Genomic DNA, 24,592 nt, shown 5'->3' with positions numbered 1-24,592 from the left:
CTGTTCTATATTCCTATGGCTGGCGAGTGCTTTCAGGAAATGAGCGAAACTCAAATTGACTTAAGCGCATCTTTGGCGACCAGCACCGTCCATTAGCTACAACTAAGGCGAACTCCAAGACTTTGCGGACAAATCATTGACACTGCCATTGTTCTTGCTTGTTTTTGTAGCTGCTGCCACTTTGGCCAACTCCCATTGAGTGGAAGGAACCGCCGCGCTTAAGTCAATCAGCTTAGTTGATTTCCTCTCAGTACCCCTTCCATAAGCTCCTGTGGCCTGTCAGGTCTTATGAAGCTTAAAGCACGTACCCGTATCTCCTTACTTACCTCCCCCTCCAAGCAATATTATTTTTATGACTGAATTGCCAGCGGCTTTCGCACACCCCCAGCTACGAATTTAGCAGCCTCATCGTTTACATGAATCTCAAATTTGCATATAAGAGTATCGCCTTATCGCGCATCTAACGAAACAACCGTTTTTGGCAACACAAACGAAATTGCTTCAAGTCGAATATGCTAGCATAGAAATATTCACTCAATAAGTCGACTGCATTTTTCTGAGGGAAACATGCATATGCATATAGTAAGTAGGTGAATGTACATTTGGTCCTTGTTAAAGACTAACAAGCTAAACTCCTTTACAGGCAGTAGCCTCCTATCATATACCCTTTATGTTTAACTATATATGGAAGTAGATACGATATGTTTTTATAAAATTCTATTTTTTTTTTTTTTTTTAATTTTACAGTTATCAATATATATAAGACTATACCGTATGTGTAAGTCTGAAAAACTTGGCTTTACAGATGTTCTCGTCGAACAGAGAATTCGGTAATAGATAAATAAGTAACAACTTGTCTTTTTTCAATCATTGTACTATATACAACAATATATAACATAACTTGCCGATATTTGAAAAGAAAATTGAAACTATTTGTCATTTCAGAATGAATGCCCAGAAACATAACACCTTCAGTTACGCTTGCTCAGTGGGTATGAGGTATAATAAAAGCTAATGTAGTTGCCTTTTCGTTCGTTGAGCATTTCCGATGCATTATGAACACTCTTAAAAAATAGTAAAAGTGTAACTACAAATGCATCTAGCGATGGCACCGTGAGTGCATTGCACGCTCTGCAAGTAACAAAATTTTATTGAAATGTATTTGAAATCCAATTCAATGGCAAGTCAACCAAACTCTAAACGGGCTTAGGATGTGACGTGATAATATTGTCGAGAGTGGCTGACAAGAAAATATGACATTTAAAGATGTGAATGGAATTAGTTCGAATTCGTATATAAAACTAGCGGACGAGAACCCGTAGTAGAGGCTCTAACTTTAGAGTTAAGGGTTGGCAAATATCGATTATTATCGATATGGGTAACAAGAAACTATAGATTGCATGCATATATTTTTAAATAGAACTTTTTACTCCTTATACCTATTCTAAAAAGTTAAGTTATTTGAGAATTATATGTCTAAATTATTTTATTCTGCAAGCCCTTCTTATTTATAGAATAATTCTTCAGTATTTGTTTAGTTGATCTTAAGTTTATTAACTTTTTTAGTTATATGTTTATGTTTATTTATAGCTTGAGCAAGGGTTTAAACAAAAGTTTTTTAAATTAAACTCCAACTCGAACAGCAAGTGCTTACGCAGCAGATTTTCCAACACTACGTGACCATTTACATTGTTGCCAGCGTGAGTTTATTATACTCGCTTATTCAGTTAAATGGGTATATCAGATATATAATAAGTATAGACTGGAGAAAATAATATATATAACCACTATATATGGTACTACATGTAGTATTAACTCCATTTGACTATCAGGGACTAACCTTACGTGACCTATACGTATGCATTCGACAGCCTGGCCAATGGTGCGTGTAAAATCGGATAATATTGATATTTAAGTATATTGAGAGGCTTTTAGCAATGGAAACGAGTATTATGCAGTGGACTTCTGCCGTCTGCTGGGCGCTAAGTTGTTATTGTTGTTCGAGTGGGGCTTTGCGTGAGATTGTGGCGGGAATTCACCATTGAAGCTTGAATTCGGTGCTTACGCTAAACTGGCGCATTAACAGTTGCGTGAAGCCAACTTGGCTGCTGTCTTGTTGGCCGTGCAGTTTTCCGTTGCTTCCGCCTTCATATTCGGTTGCAGTCGCACGCTCGAAATGTCAGCTGTGCGTGGGCACCAAGGACAATGGTTGGAAAGGTTATGGGCCACGATTTTTTCATTTGACATTTTTGGCAATAGTTTGGAACTTTTTCGTGTGCCGAAATGTATGCAGCATTTTATTTCTCTACAGCGCAATTTGTCAGCCAGAGACCCGACCGATAAAACACAAATCGCTCGACTGGCATACCAAAATTATTTGGATAATGGAAATTGGAAAAAGATGAGGATGGCCCGAGACAAGGGAGCCCAACACAAACTAACATGGAAAACATATTCAGTTTGTTGTTATTTCTCAGTTGAGTTGATGACATGAGCAACAAAACCGTAAATTCGATCAAGGAAATTAGAAGGGAAGACATTCAAAATGGAGGACGGCGCTAAATAAAATCCAAGCAAAAACAAACCATGCACTATGGTCATAACTAAACAATATATGTGAAAAATATTCTATTCATTGAATTCTTCGTCATTCATCTTATATCTTATAATAGAATTAAAAATTGGATAACAGTTAAGCATTAACATCACAACCAATTTCGAACTTAACAATATAGTTAATTAGATATATAAATTAACTATATATAAATATATTAGTTATACATTTCTCATCTCATTTAAAATTAAACCAAAAACGTGTATTTTTGTTTATATTTTAAACAACAGATACTCGGAATTAAATTTTCATTTCTTTCAAAGAAGGTCCAGAAAATGTATAATCTATAAATTTTAATATAACATTAGATTTTGTAAAATTATTTAAAACTAATAATATATTGTCTTTGAGATTAAACATAATATATCTATCAATTATCACTAGCTCAAAAATATGCTAAAAATTGATACAATCTTAGATCGAAAAGAAGGCCTAATCAAATACAAAATATAACAAAGATTTCCACCAAGTCTCCCACTGTGTGGCATTTCAGTAGCTTAAACTCGCACTATATATGCGTATACAAACATATAAATTTATATATAGATACATATATACATATGTATATGTGTGCGTGTGTGTGCATTGGAATTTAATTCAGCTATGAAAGGGAAATTTCACACATTCGATTGAGTGTAACGATTGTATGGGGAGTATGTGCCTGATTTGAATGGGGCTTTGGTCTTTATCGAAATTGAAAAGAGAAAAAGAAAAAGCAAGAGAAAGAGAAAGAGGGAGATGATAACTTATCCCAACGTATTTGTAATTTGTCTCTTTTGTTTTTCTTTCGGTCTCCGTTGTCTTTGGTTTTGTTTCCATAAGGGACTCTCAGGAATCTGTGGCATTCAAAGCCATAAATTGATTAGCCTCAATTTATACATACATATATGTATTGACAAACGATACGTTATATATCGTATATGTGTATTTAGATATGTGTACATATATGTGATTCACGTAGCCAGATAAATAAATCAATTTTGATCAGAAATTAATCATACGCAACGTACGACAATCGGAATGTGGCGCCGTCTAGACTAATGTCGTTTCCCGCATTGGCACATTTAATTTCAACTAAATTTAGGCAATTATAATTCATATTCTTTTTATAAATTTGCACAATTTCATTTACGTTGGGCCCAAAACTACGATGTCATTAGATCTGAAACCATAGCAATTAAAACTTTATTTGTTAAAAGGCGCTGTCAAGGAAGACCACGCCAAGAGAGAGTTTCACACTCGGCTGCATAATTAGCCAGCGAGAGCCTCGCGGACAACTTTGACAAGCAGGCGGTCAGGGATAGTTTAACAAAAATGCGACAAAAAAAAATAAATTATGTTCCACGTTTCCTTTTTACCCGAATCTGTGACTATTAGAAAGAGAAATCAAAATACGTGAAATTAGCCGACTAGTGGATATATATTGATGTCATTGTCACATTATTGCCATCATTGTCAAATAATAAAGATGGCAGCCTCCGGTTAATTATCAACACTATCTTTCATTTGTATATTTCTTCACAATTATTTTTGTTGTCATTGTTATGTTGTTATGTTAACACGGGTTAACGAAACTTAATACAAATAAATTAGATTATTCTCATTCTCATTATCAATTTCTGTATCCTTATAGTACGACAAAAATGATTATCATCATCATACAAAGGCGCTTCTAACCCTAAATCTCTAGTCAGAAATTATAAACATGTAAATATTAATGCAAATGTATCATAATTATCTAACAGGATAGATTATAAATAAAAACAAACCCATAAAATAAATATCTTTGTATGATACTGATCATATACATATTTAACTTTTTATATATACGCAATAAATATTTTTATACCCTGAACCCATTGAAAATGGGAAATCAGGGTATAATGTTTTTGTGTAAAAGTATGTAACAGGCAGAAGGAATCTTCGCAGACCCCATAAAGTATATATATTCTTGATCAGCACGACGAGCTGAGTCGATATAGCCCTGTCCGTCTGTCCGTCCGTCCGTCCGTCCGTCCGTCCGTCCGTCCGTCCGTCTGTCCGTATGAACGCCGAGATCTCAGAAGATATAAGAGCTAGAGAGCTGAATTTTTTTGTGCATACTCGTGTATACCATACGCAGTACGAGTTTGCTTTATTTTTTCGATAACTCATCCGATAACTTTTTTATCGAGAATAATCGAAAAATTGATTTTGTTTTTTGAGCCTCATCGGAGTACTATTAGACGTGGAGACTTCAGATTTACTGTGTATATACATATGATGAATACAAACATTTTGTAATCAACAGATTTTGGATACCACGCCCCCTTCGCCCCCAATTTGCAAAAAACGTATTTCAAGTACTAGAGACTTGTGCTTTGGAATGTACACACATTTTGACCATATGATTATTATTTTGACCATATTATTATTATTCATCAAATAAATTCTCATACTATTGCGCACACTGCAGCGCAGCTCAAGCGCAGTCGCTGCTTACTGCGCAGTTAGCAGAGCGCGGGCGCGTGAGGGTGGATGCATGTGTATGTATGTGTGCGTGCATAAAAGAAGTGCAGAATGATAAGAATATCAGCTTGGAGGGTTCAGGGTATCTCCTAGTCGAGCAGTCTCGACTAGAGTCTTCTTACTTGTTATATATTACTAGCTGGCCCGGCAAACGTTGCATTGCCCTATCCATTATTTCTAGGTAAAAAATTGTTGAAAGCTATGTTGTTCAGGTTGGGATACACTCTGATTAATTTATTAATCGGATTTTCACTCAAGCACCTTGTGGTAAACGACATTCTTTGTTTTTTTGGTCAGGTGCAAGAACAAATAATGCGGATGGTTTGCCAACACGTGAGCATGCCACGTACAATTGACCATGAGAAAAACACGCATTTTCTAGATTGAGGCCAAAAATAGTCGAAGATTGGCCCCGTGATTTGTTGATCGTCATTGCGAAGGCAAGACGAATCGGGAATTGAGTTCGTTTAAACTCAAAGGGCATATCTGTTGGGATCATCGGAGTCCTGGGAATAACAACTTCCTCATCTTTAAATTTTCCTATGAGTATCGACGCGTGAATCACATTGTTCATTAGTTTTCATATCACCAAACGCGTTCTATTGCACGGTTTTGCTTGGTTTAAATTTCTAAGCATGATAACTACCGAGCCAACCTTCAGTTGTAAATTGTGCGGTGGTAGACCAGGCACCTCCAAGGAGTTCAAAAATTCAGTTGGATAATTAGTGGCTTCTTCGTTTGTTACACAGTCGATAGATTTGAATGAAGGTCATCCAAATCTTTATTTTTAGCCGCCAAAATTGCTCGCTCACTTAACCATTTAGTATTTTTGTGGAGAGCAATGATATTCGGAAATACTTTGTTGATAAGCTCATCTTTTAATGAGACGAAATTGCAAAAATTTTGAGGAAATGAAATCAAGCCACTCGATCCGTCAACAGGAATACGGCCATTACCGATATTCAGCAATTGCTTCGAGAAATCATCAGCAGATAGATAGTTCACCAATGCAACTCTTATATTTATAGACAGTTGAAGTTTGGTTACATATCGCCACAGATTTGATGCTTTGAGGCAAGCGTTTATTTCGTCGGCAGCAGTAGATCTTGGAATTACTGGTAGTGTTTGTCGGAAATCGCCAGATAATAAAATCATTGAACCACCAAAACATCTCGAGTCATTGCGCAGATCTTTTAATGTTCGGTCTAGTGCTTCCAATGCGCATTTGTGAGCCATTGTGCATTCGTCCCATATGATAATTTTTGATGCTACTAATACTTTGGCCATAGGAGAGTGTTTTGAAATGTTACATGTCGGTTGTTCAGTAGCTTGAAGATTTAATGGCAATTTTAACGCTGAGTGAGCTGTACGGCATCCGTCTAACAATGTGGCCGCTATTCCAAAGGAAGCAATTGCTACCGCAATTTCGGATCTCGCACGTACAGTTGCCAAAATCAATGACATGAGAAATGTCTTCCCAGTTCCACCGGGGGCATCACAAAAAAAGCCCCATTTCCATCATCAATTGCATTAATCAGTGTATCATAGATTTCCTTCTGCTTAGAATTCAACAGTGGTACATTCGTTTGAACTGACTACATTAATTCATGTGGATCATATTCACGTTCACGTGAATTCTCTATTAAATGCGTTATTCATTCCGCGATCTGGCGCTGGCATTCCTAACCTATCTAACAAACTGCCGCATATGAGGTAACACATATTATGCATCTCCTGGTTCGCCTCAAGATCAGGATTTCTTGAGCTGACATCATGGGTCAGCCGGGAAAGATTAGATCTTCTAGGACGCGGCATTTTTATTAATAGTAATACTGAATATGCCCTCGCACAAAACGACAAAACAATCGAGATATATAAATATGAATAATTTACACAAATTAATGTCTGAGACAAACAAATTTTTTTTTTTTTTATAAAATTAGCTTTTTTATGAATAGTCAGGTTCGCCTGAGGCTGTGCCGTAGACTGACTGACTACATTTGTATATTTACTTCTATACTATTATATAATATGAGAGCAGGACCGAAAATTGTCACTGTTATTAAGCCTACTGAGTATCAATAGAAATTTGAATCTTTAGGGAAAAACCGCGATTTTCAAGTATTCGTCAAAATTTTTCAGTATTTTTAAGATCTACTATCCTACTCGTAGCGAAGACAAATCCAACAAATCAAAAACCATGAAAATTGGTCCAGCAGATCTCGAGTTATATGTGCTGGAAAACTTTTCACAACTCTCTTTTATATATATAGATAATAATGTCGTTGCTTAATAAAGTTGCCTAATTACATTCAACTTTGACGCAAATAGAAGAAAATTGCATTAAATGTAGAAACCTAATATTACATCATAATATTTTAGAAGCGAGGCTAAGAGCTTGCATAGAGCTCTTACATATAATGTAATCCAAGTGAGATTGCATCTTAGCTCCACGCGTATCGTTTTTTTATTGTATTCTCTAATTATCACTTGGCAAGATAGACAAAGATAGCTACTGCTGCTGGTATCGCTAAGTAAAAGCGAGATGGTTCTGTAGGCAGGGTCATTATGATAGACAGTGGACGAAGGAAAACAATTGCAAGTTGTCATTTTAGAAAAGCACATCGGAAAACCGTAAGCATGAAATTAAAACCATCGACATTTTTAATTATATAATATTGAATGAAATTCTCTAAGATGCATATTGAAATATTACTTTTAAATTCGATTTATTATTACAATTGTGATTACATTACAGTTCGCGAAAACGTCTCACAACATTTTGCATAAAATGATGAATTTGAATTTAAGAACAAGGAATCGGATGCAAGGAGTATTTAATGTGCTTTTCCTTTATCATATTTCTTTTCTTTTGCTTTCAGTTTGACTTTCTCCTTTCATGTTTTACATAACGCAGTAATTAAAGCCAACAGGCGCAATAGCCAGAAATGAATAAGAACTATTTAATTAAACTGTCTCGGCAGTTAGCTTCTGGACTAGCAAAGTGCATTGCAAAAAGGACATTTGCATTCGCCTTGGCACAGTGAATACTGAATATCAGGGAGTATGGACGTTTAATTTAACAACGTTGGTAACTACAAAATAGTTGTGTTTTACGCAAGCTCAACATATGTTAATATGTGTCTATACATATACGTAGCTTAGGTATGTAGCGGACATATACATACGTAGTAACACACACCTGAAGCGAACGCATATTCACCTTTGGACGCTCACGTTTGAGCACCTACGAATGCCTTCAGATTTTATTGAGACATTATCAGGCAAAACAAATGGTAGACAATTTGCAGCTATGGAGGTGGCTTTTACGGTCGCCTACCGCACAAAAAAGGACGTCTCGCAATGGCCAAGGCGGGGGCGTGGCTGGAGATGGGCATAGTTTCGCCCGAAGCTTGTATACAATAAATTGCGATGGCCATGTATGTATGAGCGATAACCGTGCGTATACGCAATATTTGGCCAACATTTCGCTGTTTCAGACAATACGGCCATTTTTATGGCTCGTAACCGGAGACATTGGCATGTGAATGACAGATATTTGGGTTTAGTCTATCCCAATACAAGTCTACGACTATGTCTATGTCTATGGCAAGAAAAAATGCAGTCCTTATTGGTACGCCTCGCCTGGCCAATTTATTAAATATAGATTAAATAAAAATCTAAGTCTCCAATATCTTTTTTCAATAGAGCATATCTACCCAGAAAGCTACAGTCTGTTGACACGACGCGACGCCATAGAAAAAAGGAAACAGAAAAACAAATAAATTTTTCCAAAGACAAACAATGAAGTTCGCTGTTAGATAGCAAAATATTATATTTGGCATGGAACAAGGGGATAGTATTCATAATATATTTCAAACACTTAATAAAATATCAGTAGCAAACAACAAGACAGATGGTCAAGTAAAGAAAAATGTATGAGACTGAAGCGTCAACATATAAATCACATTGGGATTCTGTGAGATTCAACGCTGGCGAATCTTATGTAATTGGTTTAGCTCAATTTTCAAAATAAATTTTAGAATTCGTCGCTTGCACTTACCGTTCGATTATCCGAATCTATCGATACAACCTACTGTTAGCTAACATAATCACTGAGCGAAAAGAGTGAGTTACCATTGTACAGCATATTTAATGTACGAGCTCTTAAATTTAAACATAAGAATAGTACATGCATATACATATGTATATGTCAAATGTATATACAAATAATGCGATTCCTTTTTATTAGAATTAGTTAATACTAACAATAATAAAACTAAACACATACGCATAATCATTTCTTATATTATATAGAAACCTAATTCATGCATTCCATTGTTTCCTTAGTATTCACTTCGCCTTTTAAAAACTGTGAGCTCTCTTCGAGTTCGCCATTTAATCTTTTCAGCCTTCTCGCCTCCGATATGGCTTTGTAAACTCGATTTTTAGCTTTCTGAAAAGCCAAGCGAGCGTCCTTCTTATAATCGTCAAATGTGTAGCCTTCCCTCTTCTGAGACTCTGCAACGAAATCAGATGGAATCAGCACCATATGCTCATATAAAATATCTTCATTTACCATATAACGCTGTGTTTAAATTTACATAATTGCTTAGGCCAGCTTTTGAGCTATGTCCTCCATAGTTCATTTCCATTAACAACTTCTGGTCTAATATCCGTCCAATATTCTTAACAATTCCGCAAGGACTTAGCAAATTCTTAAAGAGCTCAGTCTGTAAATGTAAAATATGAGCTTATTCTTAAATTACATATGTTCTCTTTCGAGCTATGTACTTACATATTTCTCCCGATCATTTGCGATTTGCATATCAATTGCTTCTAATGCTTCTTTGTGTTTAACAGGAAAATCATTTGGCTTCGTCACCGTCTTCATATTTTCACAGATTTTATCAACACGTGCCAATATCTTCGTATTTACATTAAGTAGAAAGTCCACTTTGCGTTCCAGGCTGCTCAAGCGGTCATTAAGATTATGGCAGTGGGTTGATCCTCCGTCTAAGGGATATACTCGCTGCATTTTTTGCTGCTCCTCGACCAATTGTTGACTGTCGACCATTCCAAATATAACTTCCTCTTCAATGGGCATCATATCGGGGCACATAACTTCATTCTTAACGGATAAATTCATATCGATGTCGAGTGGATCATCAAATATATCAAACTGCTGTCTTGCCTTTTCTGCCGAACGGCGAACCTTCCGGCCGCTCCCACTCATAGTAAGAGTGTCTAGGCTTCCAATAATATAGTTTATTAAACTTAAAATATATTTTAAAAATATACCCACATATAATATAATTTCATTCGATGAAAAAGGTTTTTCACCGTTTTTTTTTTTTTTTTTTTTTTTTTTTTGTCCGCTTTCAGTCTCTTTTCCTTTTTTGTTTCAAAAATAATTACTTATGTGCATACATACATACATATGTATATTATTTGTCAAGAAATATGACTTTTATTAACAACAGATGATATGGCCGGAGCCAATTTATTCCACTACGACACATCGTACGTCTGACTATACAATGTGATTTTAAAATGATGTATGATTTTAGCGTATATATATACTGTATATATGCTTATATATCATTATATATCATTTTAATTTTTAGTCGGTTTGTTAAATTAATTAAAAATATTTGCGCGTGTTTTGTTTTTCCTACATTTAAACAGCTGTTGTCAGTCAGTCGATATATTGTGGCGGCTTATCGATAAGCGTGAATTTAGTATCTATACAGTTAGGTCACACTTGTAAAGATGTTGCCTGCACGCTTATATTCTTCCTGTCGTTTATTTTCCACAAATTTAACAAATAACGCTGTGAGCAAAAATGCCGTTGGTGGAATTAGCCTGGTAGACAGAGTTGCCGTTACCAAGAATGGAAAAACAATTGTAGCCTGGCATCCAGACACTCCATTTCCCTACGAGCACACAAAACCCCTGCCACAGTTCGTCGAAAAGCAAAGTTCTGATGTTATAAAGGAAACTGCATTGCAGACAGCAATGACTGCTTTTAAGAATAAGTTCCCGGAGGTTGCACGTCAAGAACTTATGAAGTTAACACACACTACAAAGCACCGTTGGTTCCCCCGGGCGCGCGACAGGAAGGCTAAAAAGACGCCTATGGACCGGCCTTACTTGTAAACACTACATTACATAAGCACTTTGTAAATGGAATAAAATTATAATATGAATTAAAGTGGGGGCTTATTAAAAAGAATAATCAAATCAATATATAAATTAAAAGAGTCTGCCTCCCTCCCCATGTTGACTTTCATTTCATATTTGAATACTATCAACTATAAATCAGATTGGGAATGAGAATAAAATAAGAGCCACAACAAAAACATCAAACAGCTGTTAGCAATAATAACATTACCAACTTGAGTATTACCAGTGCTGCCAACAAGCTATTTTTAAATGGTATATGCTATGAATATTTTGATAATGCTGTTAGCTATAAATCTAGCTATTTTACAAAAGCAAATTTTTAATTTCATTTTAGTATCTAAGGACATTAATTTCGGCATTAATTGTGTAAAAGTGAGTATTAAGAAATGGACAAAATATATAAGGAGGAAAAAAATCACAGAATTTAAAGATTGGATAAGAAAGGATGAATCGGACAACACGTGGGCATATTGCATGTACTGCAAATACAGTGTTTTTACGAAATTACATTACATTAAAATGCATAAAGTGAGAGTTCTGCTACTTTGTAAGCCAATTTTTTTTTTTAGCTACCGTTTAGAGGCGATTATGCTATTTTCATGTCTCAAAACCTGGCAACACTGCGTGTTACAGCTACGTGGATGATAACAGCAACCCCAATAATCACATATGTATGTATGAATTGTATCACTAACACCACTAACCATAGAACACATACAGTAGGCATGGAGAACAAATTTTTTACAGCAGAAAATTTTAAGTTGGTGTTTACAGTCTAGTCTATGTGAACTGAAATCATATATTACTGGGCAGCCCTCGAATTAGTTTTCTAATAATGTCACGGAAAAATTCCTTTAGTCTTTTATATATTTTATATTAATAATAATAATCGGAGTATTATTTTAAATATCAACCCAACATAACTGGTATTCTAAGCCTCGAAAAAAATTTTTTTTTATTTGATGATCGAAATTGTGTTCGAATTGATAGAAGACCACTGTATTATTTACATTCTGTTGGCTTAACATTATGCGCTCATTTTCTGTGAACATACATTTCTTCTCTCATTTTCATTGTGTCTGTGACTTTTAAAGTGGATTGACGTTCTGCGGAAAGTTGAGCCGAGAAATTTGAGAGCTAAAAAAGTTGTGAATAGGAAAATCACAAAAGTGCAGTGGCTGTGTTGTATGGGAGAGAGTTTGTGTGTGCATATATGCTAAAGAGAAAAAGAGAGGAAGACAAGTGGCATTGCTGCAATCGCAAATAACTAAATTTGTTCAATCAACAAAGTCAGAGACAAAGAAATACAGACCTGTGACTTCAGCATAAGGACAATATGTCTACTGTGGAATCCTCTAGTGCGGCGGTTCAGCAGCCACCCTCGTCCACATTGCCAATGTTGGGCGATAATCAAGTGAGCACTATGCAAATGCAAATGCAGGCCTCAACTTCGTCAGCGGGAGGAAGCGGTAGCATGTCGGTGGGCGTACCGTTAGATACGCAAGGCAGCGGTGAGCCACCAGCTAAGAAGCAGATGCTCGATCCGAACGCTGCCTCTTCATCGTCAGGCTCATTGTCAGGCGGTGGGGGCAGCGGTCCAGCTGGAGCTGGAACCGGAACACACGAGAAGCTCGCCTATCGTATCTCGACTGCGCTATGCTGTGCTGTGTGTCTGGATTTGCCCAAAACGGCCATGTATCAGGTGAGTTGATTGTGGCATGAAAACTAAAAAAAAAATAAAATATATATATATATATATATATATACATATATTAAAATAAATAAAATTAATAAATATGTACACTAAAAGGCCAACGTACGTGCATTCAAATGCATATGTGTATGTGCATACAGCAGTGCTCTCTATGCGTATGCGTATATTTGTAACATTTCTCTGTATACAAAACAAATCAAGCAAAAGCAATCAAAAACTCAGCTGTAAGTGGCCATTCCCACCCCACGCACCGCCGCTGACCCGTTCAGCGCAGTGCTCACAGCTGAGCTCGCCAGTTAGAGAGAGAGAACGCAAAGCGAGCGCTTCAAAACAGAATGTAAGAGAACGTGAAAAAACGGTGGTTTTATTTGCTTGCCTATGGTTAAATTACAAGAGCCCATTGCCATTGCCTTGAAAACGACAATGCCAGGCACTTGCACCATTTGGCCTCCTACCTTCTTCGTGCAGGTCGCCCATTAACTGTTTTTGTAAATATGTATATACAGCGCGCTCGCTCGCACGCATTATAGTTACATAGCATGCAGTTCTCGCCATGCTGCTGCACATTTTGCGTATTAGGCGAGCAACGACCAAAGCAACCCTGCTCAGTTTCAATGCTCACCCCACTGACCCCCACCTAACTATTTGCGCAGTTACATTAACTGTAACACTCTTCTTAACAGCTGTATTACTGCCTTTTCCGCCGTTGCGTCATCAAATTCGTTGTATGCATACATTCTCTTATTTATATACATATGTATGTACATATGTTATGTATGCATATAAATTTGCATAAAATAATGTACAAACATATTCATACATATGTATGTGTGGGGAATATAAGAATTTGTTCTCATGGATGCTTTATTTACATGGTGTGCTGTTATGTGTTATTTGTGTTCGTGGCCTATTTTTGGCTGCGTAGTCCGTGCGACCCCCGCTGCGGCGGCGCTATAGCCGACGTCTCGGTTCTATAAACCCCGCCCGCAAACGAAAATAATGCTAACAACTGAACGTCAGAGTTTGTGTCGACATATGTACATACATATGTATGTACATATGCATTTACATATGTAGATACATACGTACTTACATCTACTCTCACATGTGCGTGTGTACATACATATGTGCATATGTATGTATATTGTCATACAAAAAGCTAATTGCCTGTTTGTCGTTTCCTATTTGCTGAATTCGCGAATAGGTATGTATGTATGTATGTATGTACATGCATACGCATACTATATGTACATATGTACGTGTGAAAGCATTTCTTTCATGAGTGCAGTAGCTCGGCAGATTTATTGTTGCTAAATTCGGCAATGATGTTTTAATTTAATGAATAATTGTGTCAATTTATTAACAATCAAAGCTTTACGTAACACGTTTGTATATATTGACTTATGTATATTGACTATGTATATACGTACATATATAACGTATATATAGAGTGCATATATATAAGTATGTATGTGTGCATATGTATGTACTTAATTCTTGTCATTTTCAATGTTTCTTTTCTAAGCCTTTTCGCCGCTTTTCAACAGTGCTACGTTGACTATCGCTGGCTCTCTGGTTTATTTTCCTTCTCTCTCTTTTTCGCTTCCATTCTTGGACCCCTGACGCACACACACACTGACACTCACAGACACCAGTCATAAATATAACTGCGTCATTGCTTAAACCCACCAACTATGCATTAATGCATCATAGGTATCTAATACGTTGGGTATGAAATTGTTGAATCCAATGATTATATTTGGTGTTTATACATACGTTTATATGTATCTACATATCTATGTACATACATTGAATATTGTCGAAAGCGCACACATTGACAATTTCACACAACATTCACGCACACACATGCATAGACTGTTTTTCACTCTCGTTTATTTATATTCACGCTCTCTGTTATTGTTTTGCTTCTGCTGGCAGTGGTGCTCTTCTCGGTCGGTGCTGTTATTGACATTCGTCTCGTCCTGCTCGCACACATAGCGTACGTAGTAACATAGTCAGCTGTTTGTGGGCAAAGAAACGCATTTGGTAGTTGTTGAGAGAAACAAAAACCTACGACGCATTTAATAAGTTTTCGTCATCTTTATCTGACACCAATTGGCATGATTTTTTATGTTTGAATTTGCGTATGAATGTTGTAGTTGGAAGTGGAAGGGCACATTATGAAAAAATATTTGTTGGATGTTTGCAGATTGTTATTGTTATTATTTGTAGTAACCCGTAATTGAAGGCAAACTTGTTTTTCCAGTTCCAGAGCCATTACCTAAAACCTGTAAATTCTAACCTCAGTGTGGGTTTCCTTTTACCTGCCCTACAGTTGTTGTTGTTGCTGTAGTTGTTGTTGATATTATCGTCTCCACGAGTCACTACTGTTCTCTGTTTCTTCGATGTTGACAATCGTCTCTACTTATGTAGATACACACACACACTTGCATGCAGACGTATCTACCAAAACATTATCAGCTGGGTTTTGTTGTGAGTTTATTTAAAAGCGAGTGAATGAATACATTCGAGCAGAGAGCGAGTGCGTGAGTGTAGTAAATGAAGGGTTTTAATAATACAAATACAAAATTAATAAAATAAGTTAAATAAATGTTGGGGTTTGCTTTAAACAATTGTCACAGCTGCCTATCGCTTACTCTATGTATGTCTGTATGTCATTAGCGTTTGCTACGACATAATGGTTTCTGCTTGAACAGCATTTGGGAGTTCATTCAACCTCAGAGAATGGGAATGCGAATGGAAATGGAAATAGGATTTGGGGTGCAGTGAGACTATCCTGCTCGCACACTCGTCATCATAGAGAAACCTGACAAGAAAGTAAAAGACAAATAACGAGCGTGCTCTTATCTCTCAAATAGGAAGATATATACAGGCAGTTGCAAGTATACATGCATATGTTTGTATATATGTATGTATACATATAATATATATGTATTCTGCATAGAGTATGTCGCACATGTCACTCCGCAAATAGAATATCCAAAAGATCGAACAACTATGGCGTTTTTATCACGCTTCGGAAGTGATAATTGACGAAATGTCGCGTCGACTCGTGTCGCGTCTCATGGCCCGCATTCTTTGCCAATCCAATGAGAATTGTATAATGGAAACAGTCATCCGGGTCGTCAGATCTGATCTTTTCCAGTCATATATTTTCATTATCTCGCTCTCTCTTTTCCACGGTTCCGTGGCATTTAGATGGTACACTACCCCTATTCCTACAGTGTCTAATGATTTCGTATCATTCATTTTACACAATATTTTTTTTAATTTTTTTTCTTTGGTTTCCGAAATTGAAATACAAAAATAAATTAACTAAAACAATATTTATAGTATATGTTTCCTTTTGTTTTCAACACCATTGAGACATGGACTCATCGAGTATATTTTACGCTCCAGCCTATGCTTGATTGTAGAACATTAACATCTCTTTCTCTCTCTCTCTCCCTATCTTAACTACTTCTAACTCTCTAATGAATAATCTAGTTAAGTCAACTTAATATTTACATACAAAAATGAAACCTTTTACCTACTTAGCTAACTCTTGTAAGCACACACACACAGACACACACACACACTTTTCCACTAGAAATGTAATTAAATCTTAATGCTAAGTATTTACAAAACTTTTAGTCTATTTGAGATAAAAGTCAGTAACTGTAAACTATTGATATATAATTGAAATGTACAAATACAAAAATATGAAAAGAAAATGCAAAAATTCAAAGTGATTTCAATAAATTTTGCAACAAGTGCAAATTGTTAACTAAAAACTGAATACAAAATACGCGTTTTTATTTAAAAAAAGAAAAAAAAAATTGATAACCACCCACAGGAATCACCATTCAATTATTCATCAATCCAATCATTTCGAATATACCTCGCTAAATCTAATATCATTAGTCCCATCCTGAATCCCCTTGCACAAAATTTCTAATATTCTGCCACATTTCACACCCTCCTCATCCACCTCAAATTTTTGCAAAATAGCGTATTTGACTAATAGCAAATTTTTCTTCTTTTTTCTTTAATTGCAGGTTAATTTTTATTCCACATTTTTATTTAGTTCTACTACATACAACACATATACGTATATATTTATGCATATGAATGCAGATGTATAAATATATATACATACTTTTAAATCTTTTAACATATACATACATATATCCCTGACATGCGCCCGCACTAAAACCTCTCTGGTTTTCACTCTGCTCTCTTTATTTTAGTGCCAAATGGGTCACCTGATGTGTGCCGCTTGCTTCACCCACCTCCTGGCGGACGGACGGTATGAAACACAAAAGCGCAAATTAAACGACTTGAAAAATTATTTACTGTGATTTGACCAAACACTTCACCTCCCGAACTGCCCGAATTTCGCAATAATCTAAATTTTTCCCTCTTTCTATTCTATATTTTATGCAGCCTACGAGATCAGATAGCCACATGCCCGAACTGCCGTGTGGAAATATCAAAGAGCACCGCATCCCGTAATCTGGCTGTGGAAAAGGCGGCTTCCGAACTGCCTAGCGAATGTCAGGTAAGAAAGTATAGACAATTACGGATTCTGATCTGAAATGAGAATTTAATTTTTCTAATTTTCAGTTTTGCAACAATGAGTTTCCATACAAATCTCTGGAACGTCATGAACAGCACGAGTGTCAGGAGCGACCCACAAAATGCAAATATCATCGTATTGGCTGCCAGTGGCGTGGACCCTATCACGAGAGTGTGTATCTATTCCAATATATAGAAAGGTCTGTGTATACCAATAATTCATGAACTTCTTAATCTTTTACAGCAACTGAACACGAACGCAACTGCTTGCATCCCCAAAAATCTGGCTATGAGGTGATGGCTGCCTTGGAGGCGCATGATGTCAAGATCAAAGAGGAAAAAAAAATGTTTAATACATTGATAGATCTACTGAGCTACGAGAAAATCATTTTTAACGGCAAGTGCAGCATCTACAAATCCTTCCCACTCTTTAATAACCAATGCAATATAGATCTACAGATGAAACCGTATCGCACAGATGAGTATGTGCACAAGCTGTTCTATGAGACGGCCCGTTTCTCAGCATTCAACCAGCAGTGGGTGGTAAAGGCTCGCATCAATAACAGCCAGCGAGATCCGCATCAGTCGAATGAGCGAACCATCACCTATCAGCTAATATTGAAGACGAAAACCAGCACACCCATGAGCATACATTTCTTTGCACTCAAAGGTCCCTTCTCGGACATGAAGGTCTCTACGCAGATATATAAGCACGAGTTTACGGAAACGGTACAATAATATTTACATTTCTCGGGAATACATCTATAAATATACATTGTATCCTCCATTCCAGAGCACTGAGAGTGATTATTACGTGCTACCCTTGCCTGATGGCAACAGCACTGGCTCCAGCGAATGCAATCGTATGCTGGCCAACAAAGGGATTAATTTCCGGTGAGTTAAGTATTTGAGCACTCAAATAAAGTATATGCAAATTGTATATCAATCCAATATCTCATAACTTTTCTTTACAGTTTACTGATGTTTCTGCTGAACAAGTAAAGCGCTCGTTACATGCTAGTAGTAAAGATTTTTCAACCTAGTTTAAGTCTGTTGTTTCTAACTCATAAATGTGCAAAAACTAGATATAGCCAAAATATATAAATATATATATATTTTGTATCTTAAATGTACATGTACTTTCAAATAAAAAAGAATGCAAAAAAATGAAAATCGAAAAATCACCACTTAATACTAACAATGACGATAGTACTGTAACGCGTTAGGTTGTAATTGTGACCTAAGTTTAGATGAGTTTTAAGCTTTATATTGCTGGCAAAAAGAATAAGTAAATAATATCCCATACATGCGATATATTTAATTATAAGACACATAAATTAATGTAAATGAGGCGTTTCCAGATTATGTTAAAACCCCATTTAATGCCGTAAACACAGAGCCATATGCAGAAATCTACTAATATATATATATATATGTATGTACATTATATAGATCAACATACAAGTCGAGAATACAGCTACTTTATATATGTATGCTACGTACGTGATTGATATGTATCGAGTACATCAGAAATGCCATTTGAAAACATGAATTCAATAATAATTGCAATAAATACAAAATCTATGTTTATACATAAGTAATTTGTGTGTGCGACTCTAAAAAATAAAAAATGTTTTATTGATCTCACTCGAATAAACAAATGAAAAATCTTGTTTGCTCTCAATGTGCGGCATGAAATAAGAAATATATAAAGCGCACATGAGGAGCTCAAGCCGTAAAAATAAAACTAACATATAATATAAACATACATATATAACTATAGGAAACTGATCGAAGCAGATTTGAATGTCTTTGCTAAATACACTGTAAGACAACAACACCAAGCTATCTGAACCGAACAGAGTTTATAATGCTTAATGGCTATGATATATAATCTGTACTGTAAAATCGAAAACTAAAGAAGGAAATTAATTGCATTGCAGTTCTCCCATTTGCTTTATTAAAACAAGTTTATATTCAAAACTCTCTTTAATTGCATTCTGTTGACTTCCCCACTAAGGTTATAACGCTTACAATTTACATTTATGTGTGTAATATTTATATGCATTGTTAATTATAAAGCTAAACATATATTAATGATATTTCTTAATAAATAAAATGAACGTGCTAAGGCAATATTATCATGTGTTCAATTTCTTAATTCCCTATTACATGTCCTCATCTTCCATAGCACGATACCTGTTGCGAACGTGATTCGCAACTATCTCACGCGGATTCTTTTTGAAGTTTTTGTCCTTTATTAACTTCTCGAGGGATCGCACTTTGTTTACATATTCGTTACGTTTCTTCTTGATCTTCTTTTTGGCACTTAATGTCTCAGCTTCTTCAACTGCGATTTCTTCTTTTTTTTTCTTTTGGGCTTTTACCAAATTGTACATCTCGCCAAGGGATGGCAGCGCATCTCGAAGAGGTTTTAAATCGCCTACAACTTTCGTTTTCTCTCGAACTTTGCGTGCCTGCTCTTCCTTTAATTTCTTCTGTATTTCTCCGAAGCGTTTTATCAACTTTGAGTGTTTTTCTGCAGACTTTTCCTTTTTTGTAATGGTCTTCTTCGGAGAGAGGATCTTGTGAAGCAATTTATCCTGGCGATTTTCTCTATTTAATCTCGCCTGCATTTGCTGAACCTTTTGCTTCGCCGCTCCTACTGCACTCTTAGCTTTCGCTCGTATATTTCTTTTAGCCATTTCTTTTATTGTTTAAACAAAATATACGGCCACGCGCGTATATTTCCCCTTCTATTTTTTTTTTTTTTTTGGCTCACGTTTCTGTCAGAAAATCGACATTTGATGTGCCCAACATCTGATATATCGATATTTGAAAACAATCGATGCTTAATAACAAATAACAAAAATCACGTCTATATCGTAAATAATGAAGGCGGGTTTTCGTTGAAATTGAATTTATTAATATACTAATTAAAAATAAAAAACTGAGCTGAAAATATAGTGTTATATTCCTTAGTTATCTTAAGAATTCGTTTCAATATGGTTTGCTTTCTGTACATCATTCAGTGAACGTGGCGCAGTTACTCAGTACTCAAACATATCATGTTTTGTCCATCTCTAATATAAATGCAATATTGTTTGCTTGTAAACAGCTGTGATTGCGGTTGAGGTAAATTCAAAGTTTTGCCGAAAATGGATTACGATTTCAAGATGAAAACGCAAATGGAGCGAACCAAGGTCGAAGACCTATTTAATTATGAGGGCTGTAAGGTGGGCCGTGGCACCTACGGTCATGTGTATAAGGCAAAGTGGAAGGAGACCAGGTAGGCAAAAAAAAAAAAAAAATTTTAACCAAAGCCACATTTACATTCTGATTCTTATTTCTGTAGCGATGGCAAGGAATATGCTCTTAAACAGATCGATGGCACAGGTCTATCTATGTCTGCTTGCCGGGAGATTGCTCTGTTACGTGAGCTAAAACACCAGAATGTTATAACGCTTATTCGAGTCTTCTTGTCACACAATGACCGGAAGGTGTTTTTGCTGATCGACTACGCGGAGCATGATCTTTGGCATATCATCAAGTTCCATCGTGCAGCCAAGGCCACTAAGAAGCATGTGGTCGTACCACGCGGCATGGTCAAGAGTCTTCTGTATCAGATTCTGGATGGCATTCATTACCTGCACAGCAATTGGGTTTTGCACCGTGATCTGAAGCCAGCGAACATTCTCGTAATGGGTGACGGCAACGAGCGCGGGCGTGTCAAAATTGCGGATATGGGCTTTGCACGTCTCTTCAATGCTCCTCTGAAGCCACTGGCAGACTTGGATCCGGTGGTGGTTACCTTTTGGTATCGAGCGCCAGAGCTGCTGCTGGGTGCGCGTCATTATACGAAAGCCATCGACATTTGGGCAATTGGATGTATTTTCGCGGAGTTGCTAACGTCGGAGCCTATCTTCCATTGTCGGCAGGAGGACATTAAGACAAGCAATCCGTACCATCACGATCAGCTGGACCGCATATTCAATGTAATGGGCTTTCCCCAGGACAAGGACTGGGAGGACATCAAAAAGATGCCAGAGCACCATACACTGATTAAGGATTTCAAGCGCTCCACCTATTCTGCCTGCTCACTGGCCAAGTACATGGAGCGTCACAAGATTAAGCCCGATAGCAAAGCATTTCATCTGCTGCAGAAGTTGCTGTTGATGGATCCCAACAAGCGCATAACATCTGAGCAGGCGATGCAGGATCCATACTTCCAGGAGGAACCCCTGCCGACGCAGGACGTCTTCGCCGGCTGCCCCATACCGTATCCCAAGCGTGAATTCCTCACCGATGACGACCAAGAGGACAAGTCGGACAACAAGCGCCAACAGCAGCAGCAGCAGCAACAGCAGCAGCAACAACAGCAACAACAACAGCAGCAGCAGCAACAACAACAGCAACAGCAACAGCAAATGAATCCCAACGAGCCGAATGCCAAGCGAGTTCGGCTATCAGGCGCTGGCAACCAGCAGGATTTCCATCATCAGCAACAGCAGCAGCAGCAACAACAGCAACAAATGATCTTCAATCAACAACAAAATTTCCAGCAACGCTTCAACTGAAATGGAAGTGTTAAGGAAGTTAAATCAATACAAAATTCGTGATGGAAAGTAAGCTATTCCATTTGGCCGTTTTACATTTACACTAATTTATAGATTTTTTTATAACAACTTTAATGTAAGAAAACAATTCACACAAACAAATTAAATGTTCTAGTTTAAGTTAACCATTTAATTAGTCTTTTATGTGTCCTAGTACCAGCCGCTAAAGCGTTCAATGGCTCGACTCCATTTTCGCATGCGGCTAGCAATCGAATCGAACTGCTTTGGCTGTGGTTCGAAAATACGCTCCACATGGCGGAAGCGTTTGAGATCGTCGAGCGTGTGCCAAATGCCATGATTAACGCCTGCTAGAAAGGTGGCGCCCATTATGCTAGACTCTGAGCAGTCGGCGCGCTCCACGTGCAGACCGCTGGCATCTGCCAAGAACTGGCAAACGAAATCATTGCGCGAGACTCCGCCGTCCACTCTGGAAAAAAGTTAATGATGATGGCGCTCGAACCGTATGTTGCAGACAGTGCCTTACTTAATGACTTTCAGTCTGTGCCCCGTTTCGTGCTCCGCAGTCTCAATCAGCTGCACCACACGAAACACGATGCTCTCCAGCAGCGCACGCACCAGGTGAGCTTTGGTTGTGGACGGGGTCATGCCAATGAAGCCACTGGCAGCACGATAGTCATTCACAGGCGGCTGGGCAAACGGATTCGTTGTGAAATTAAATATTATGCATTGGAGTCTTGTTCTCTGTGTACTCACACCCAATCCGCTAAAAGCAGGCATAAAGTAAACATCGTTAGTGTCTGACACTGATTCAGCTATGGCGGCGGTTTCAGCGGGCGATTCGAACAGTCCACAGGATTGCGCCCACGTCACCACGGTTCCAAAGTCGTGGGCAGCACCTTCGATGCAGTAGATCGTGTCGATCTGCTTACTGGTATGCTTGAGCTGCCAAGCTACCAGTGGATACATTCCGCTGATCACAGCCTTGCAGTCTGGCCCGGTCACAAGGTTTAGGAACGCGCCAGTACCCATGGTGATCTTCACATTGCCTGTTGCGAAGCACTGCGAGCCCCACATGGCAGCCGTCTGATCACTGATGGAGGCAGCAATGGGAATCATAGTGTTGTTCCATTCCTGACCAAATGCCGAAGGATGCACGTATCCGAAGTCCCTGTAGCTATTATCAACTACGCGAGGCAAAATGCTGGACTGTAATAATGGGAACTATTGAATGGGATCAGGAATAAATGCTCTCCACTTACATCGATGCCGAACATCCAGCGCACAAGTGGCGACCAGCTGAGAGTAAAGGGATCGTAGAGGCCGGTGGCAGTGCTTGAGGTAATATCGGTTATATGTTCTACATCTGGATCAAGGCCGTTGCCGGACCGCAGTTTGTACAAAATCCACGAATCAAGTAGCTCCAGGCGCGCCTTCTTTTCGTGCAGTGCGCGCTGCAGTCGCTTGTTGTGGGCAATCTCATAAAGGAGGCGCGGCGTCACCTGGCCGTTCATTAGCTTGAGCACACTGCCAGCCAAGAAGCGCGCTTGTCTGGTCAGCAGGTACAGAGAGTAGGAGAATGCATTCATGAAGCGCAATAAACAGCTGGAATTCCAGTGCTGGACCAGCTCATCCGCGCGCAAGTCCTTCCACGTGATGAAATTGTGATAGTATTCTTTGGTCCTGTGGTTCCACGTTAAGAACGTGCACCGCTGTGTCGAAATTGTGAGGCAAGTGATATCCGATGGTTTCAACGTTGCGTCTGGAGATTAATATATGTGTGTGTGTGGGAGGGGGCCAGCTAATCTCAAGTACTTACTGTATATCGATTCTCTTATCACCTTGACTATCTTGCGCCATAAGCCCTCGGGCTCTATCTCGAAATAGCCCGGCTGGGGATTTAATAGCTCAACCTACAAATATCATACAGTTAAATGGCTCTCAACTTTGCCCGCCGCCACTCAATTAACTCACAGCATCCGCAGCCGACCCCTTGACCGCGCAGTTCTCATCGAGCACAAAGCACCGCAAATACGTCGTCCCAACGTCCAACGCTGCGATATGAGAAGCTTTCGTTTCTGTCATTTTGTAGCCGCCGTTGCCGCTGTTGCTGCTTCTCGGAGCACACTTCGTTATTTACTGAAACTTAACAGACGATCGCTGGCAAACTAAATTTGCGTTGCTCTTTGGGCATAGTCGTTTCATATTGCTGCCCATCCCCGTAATCAACTACTCTAGTTTCCGATAATAAGCTTGACCAGTTGGTGTCTATCATGGCGACGAATTAATGTGCAGGTGTCGCGATTCCCACGCAGCAGGCGCTCTTTCCATACGAGCATATGACGTCACACCTTAAGTCTGTTGCTTTCAAATGCTAATAATAGCTGCATTAGGCTAGTGAGTTTAATTTCATTTCAT

The 24,592-nt window shown here is 38.0% G+C and overlaps 6 protein-coding genes across 8 annotated transcripts; 3 read left to right on the top strand and 3 right to left on the bottom strand.

Annotated features, from left to right (window-relative positions):
* Window positions 1-9,259: 9,259 nt before the first annotated feature.
* On the bottom strand, window positions 9,260-10,442 carry LOC108652489 (uncharacterized). The gene is made up of 4 exons (XM_018102685.3): window positions 10,428-10,442; window positions 9,921-10,369; window positions 9,702-9,855; window positions 9,260-9,643 (listed from the first exon to the last, which is right to left on the bottom strand). Exons 2-4 carry the CDS (start codon window positions 10,356-10,358, stop codon window positions 9,444-9,446), a joined length of 792 nt encoding a protein of 263 aa, XP_017958174.1. The 5' UTR covers window positions 10,359-10,369; window positions 10,428-10,442; the 3' UTR covers window positions 9,260-9,443.
* Window positions 10,443-10,854: 412 nt separating this feature from the next.
* Window positions 10,855-11,398, top strand: mRpL42 (mitochondrial ribosomal protein L42). Its single transcript, XM_018102686.3, has one exon. The coding sequence runs from the start codon at window positions 10,895-10,897 to the stop codon at window positions 11,279-11,281; it is 387 nt and encodes a 128-aa protein (XP_017958175.1). The 5' UTR covers window positions 10,855-10,894; the 3' UTR covers window positions 11,282-11,398.
* Window positions 11,399-12,245: 847 nt separating this feature from the next.
* On the top strand, window positions 12,246-18,773 carry LOC108651787 (zinc finger TRAF-type-containing protein 1 homolog). Of its 2 annotated transcripts, none has more exons than XM_089260041.1 (8): window positions 12,246-13,010; window positions 17,273-17,379; window positions 17,469-17,583; window positions 17,649-17,772; window positions 17,845-17,997; window positions 18,052-18,329; window positions 18,394-18,494; window positions 18,575-18,773. In XM_089260041.1, exons 1-8 carry the CDS (start codon window positions 12,645-12,647, stop codon window positions 18,600-18,602), a joined length of 1,272 nt encoding a protein of 423 aa, XP_089116167.1. In that variant the 5' UTR covers window positions 12,246-12,644; the 3' UTR covers window positions 18,603-18,773. The 2 variants fall into 2 exon arrangements, with proteins under 2 accessions (XP_089116167.1, XP_017957166.1); XM_018101677.3 differs by having other exon boundaries at window positions 12,249-13,010; window positions 17,273-17,331.
* A 759-nt stretch (window positions 18,774-19,532) lies between these two features.
* On the bottom strand, window positions 19,533-20,384 carry LOC108651790 (uncharacterized). Its single transcript, XM_018101681.2, has one exon. The coding sequence runs from the start codon at window positions 20,303-20,305 to the stop codon at window positions 19,769-19,771; it is 537 nt and encodes a 178-aa protein (XP_017957170.1). The 5' UTR covers window positions 20,306-20,384; the 3' UTR covers window positions 19,533-19,768.
* Window positions 20,385-20,597: 213 nt separating this feature from the next.
* Window positions 20,598-22,341, top strand: Cdk8 (cyclin-dependent kinase 8). The gene is made up of 2 exons (XM_018101675.3): window positions 20,598-20,889; window positions 20,956-22,341. Exons 1-2 carry the CDS (start codon window positions 20,759-20,761, stop codon window positions 22,175-22,177), a joined length of 1,353 nt encoding a protein of 450 aa, XP_017957164.1. The 5' UTR covers window positions 20,598-20,758; the 3' UTR covers window positions 22,178-22,341.
* LOC108651783 (glycerol kinase 5) lies at window positions 22,213-24,533 on the bottom strand. Of its 2 annotated transcripts, none has more exons than XM_018101674.3 (6): window positions 24,149-24,533; window positions 23,994-24,087; window positions 23,437-23,936; window positions 22,931-23,383; window positions 22,701-22,864; window positions 22,213-22,643 (listed from the first exon to the last, which is right to left on the bottom strand). In XM_018101674.3, exons 1-6 carry the CDS (start codon window positions 24,257-24,259, stop codon window positions 22,367-22,369), a joined length of 1,599 nt encoding a protein of 532 aa, XP_017957163.1. In that variant the 5' UTR covers window positions 24,260-24,533; the 3' UTR covers window positions 22,213-22,366. The 2 variants fall into 2 exon arrangements, with proteins under 2 accessions (XP_017957163.1, XP_089116166.1); XM_089260040.1 differs by having other exon boundaries at window positions 24,016-24,087; window positions 24,149-24,531.
* Window positions 24,534-24,592: the final 59 nt, after the last annotated feature.

Source organism: Drosophila navojoa, chromosome 4, assembly GCF_054131105.1.
Source record: "Drosophila navojoa isolate 15081-1374.11 chromosome 4, UAZ_NAV_1.0, whole genome shotgun sequence".
In the NCBI taxonomy this organism is placed as follows: Eukaryota; Metazoa; Arthropoda; class Insecta; order Diptera; family Drosophilidae; genus Drosophila; species Drosophila navojoa.
Note: the sequence above shows the minus strand (reverse complement) of the source record. Positions and strands in the feature narration are given on the sequence as shown.

Excerpts from the sequence above, each read along its gene's own strand:
- mRpL42 (XM_018102686.3), top strand. The coding sequence starts at position 10,895 with ATGTTGCCTGCACGCTTATATTCTTCCTGTCGTTTATTTTCCACAAAT.
- LOC108652489 (XM_018102685.3), bottom strand. The coding sequence starts at position 10,358 with ATGAGTGGGAGCGGCCGGAAGGTTCGCCGTTCGGCAGAAAAGGCAAGA. Across the intron at positions 9,856-9,920 it reads CAAATGATCGGGAGAAATAT|ACTGAGCTCTTTAAGAATTT; the intron begins GTAAGTACATAG and ends TTACATTTACAG. Across the intron at positions 9,644-9,701 it reads TTTAAACACAGCGTTATATG|AGTCTCAGAAGAGGGAAGGC; the intron begins GTAAATGAAGAT and ends ATTTCGTTGCAG.
- LOC108651790 (XM_018101681.2), bottom strand. The coding sequence starts at position 20,305 with ATGGCTAAAAGAAATATACGAGCGAAAGCTAAGAGTGCAGTAGGAGCG.
- LOC108651783 (XM_018101674.3), bottom strand. The coding sequence starts at position 24,259 with ATGACAGAAACGAAAGCTTCTCATATCGCAGCGTTGGACGTTGGGACG. Across the intron at positions 24,088-24,148 it reads AGGGGTCGGCTGCGGATGCT|GTTGAGCTATTAAATCCCCA; the intron begins GTGAGTTAATTG and ends TGATATTTGTAG. Across the intron at positions 22,644-22,700 it reads CACAGACTGAAAGTCATTAA|AGTGGACGGCGGAGTCTCGC; the intron begins GTAAGGCACTGT and ends ACTTTTTTCCAG.
- LOC108651787 (XM_089260041.1), top strand. The coding sequence starts at position 12,645 with ATGTCTACTGTGGAATCCTCTAGTGCGGCGGTTCAGCAGCCACCCTCG. Across the intron at positions 17,773-17,844 it reads GCGTGGACCCTATCACGAGA|CAACTGAACACGAACGCAAC; the intron begins GTGTGTATCTAT and ends AATCTTTTACAG. Across the intron at positions 17,998-18,051 it reads CGAGAAAATCATTTTTAACG|ATCTACAGATGAAACCGTAT; the intron begins GCAAGTGCAGCA and ends AATGCAATATAG.
- Cdk8 (XM_018101675.3), top strand. The coding sequence starts at position 20,759 with ATGGATTACGATTTCAAGATGAAAACGCAAATGGAGCGAACCAAGGTC. Across the intron at positions 20,890-20,955 it reads GCAAAGTGGAAGGAGACCAG|CGATGGCAAGGAATATGCTC; the intron begins GTAGGCAAAAAA and ends TTATTTCTGTAG.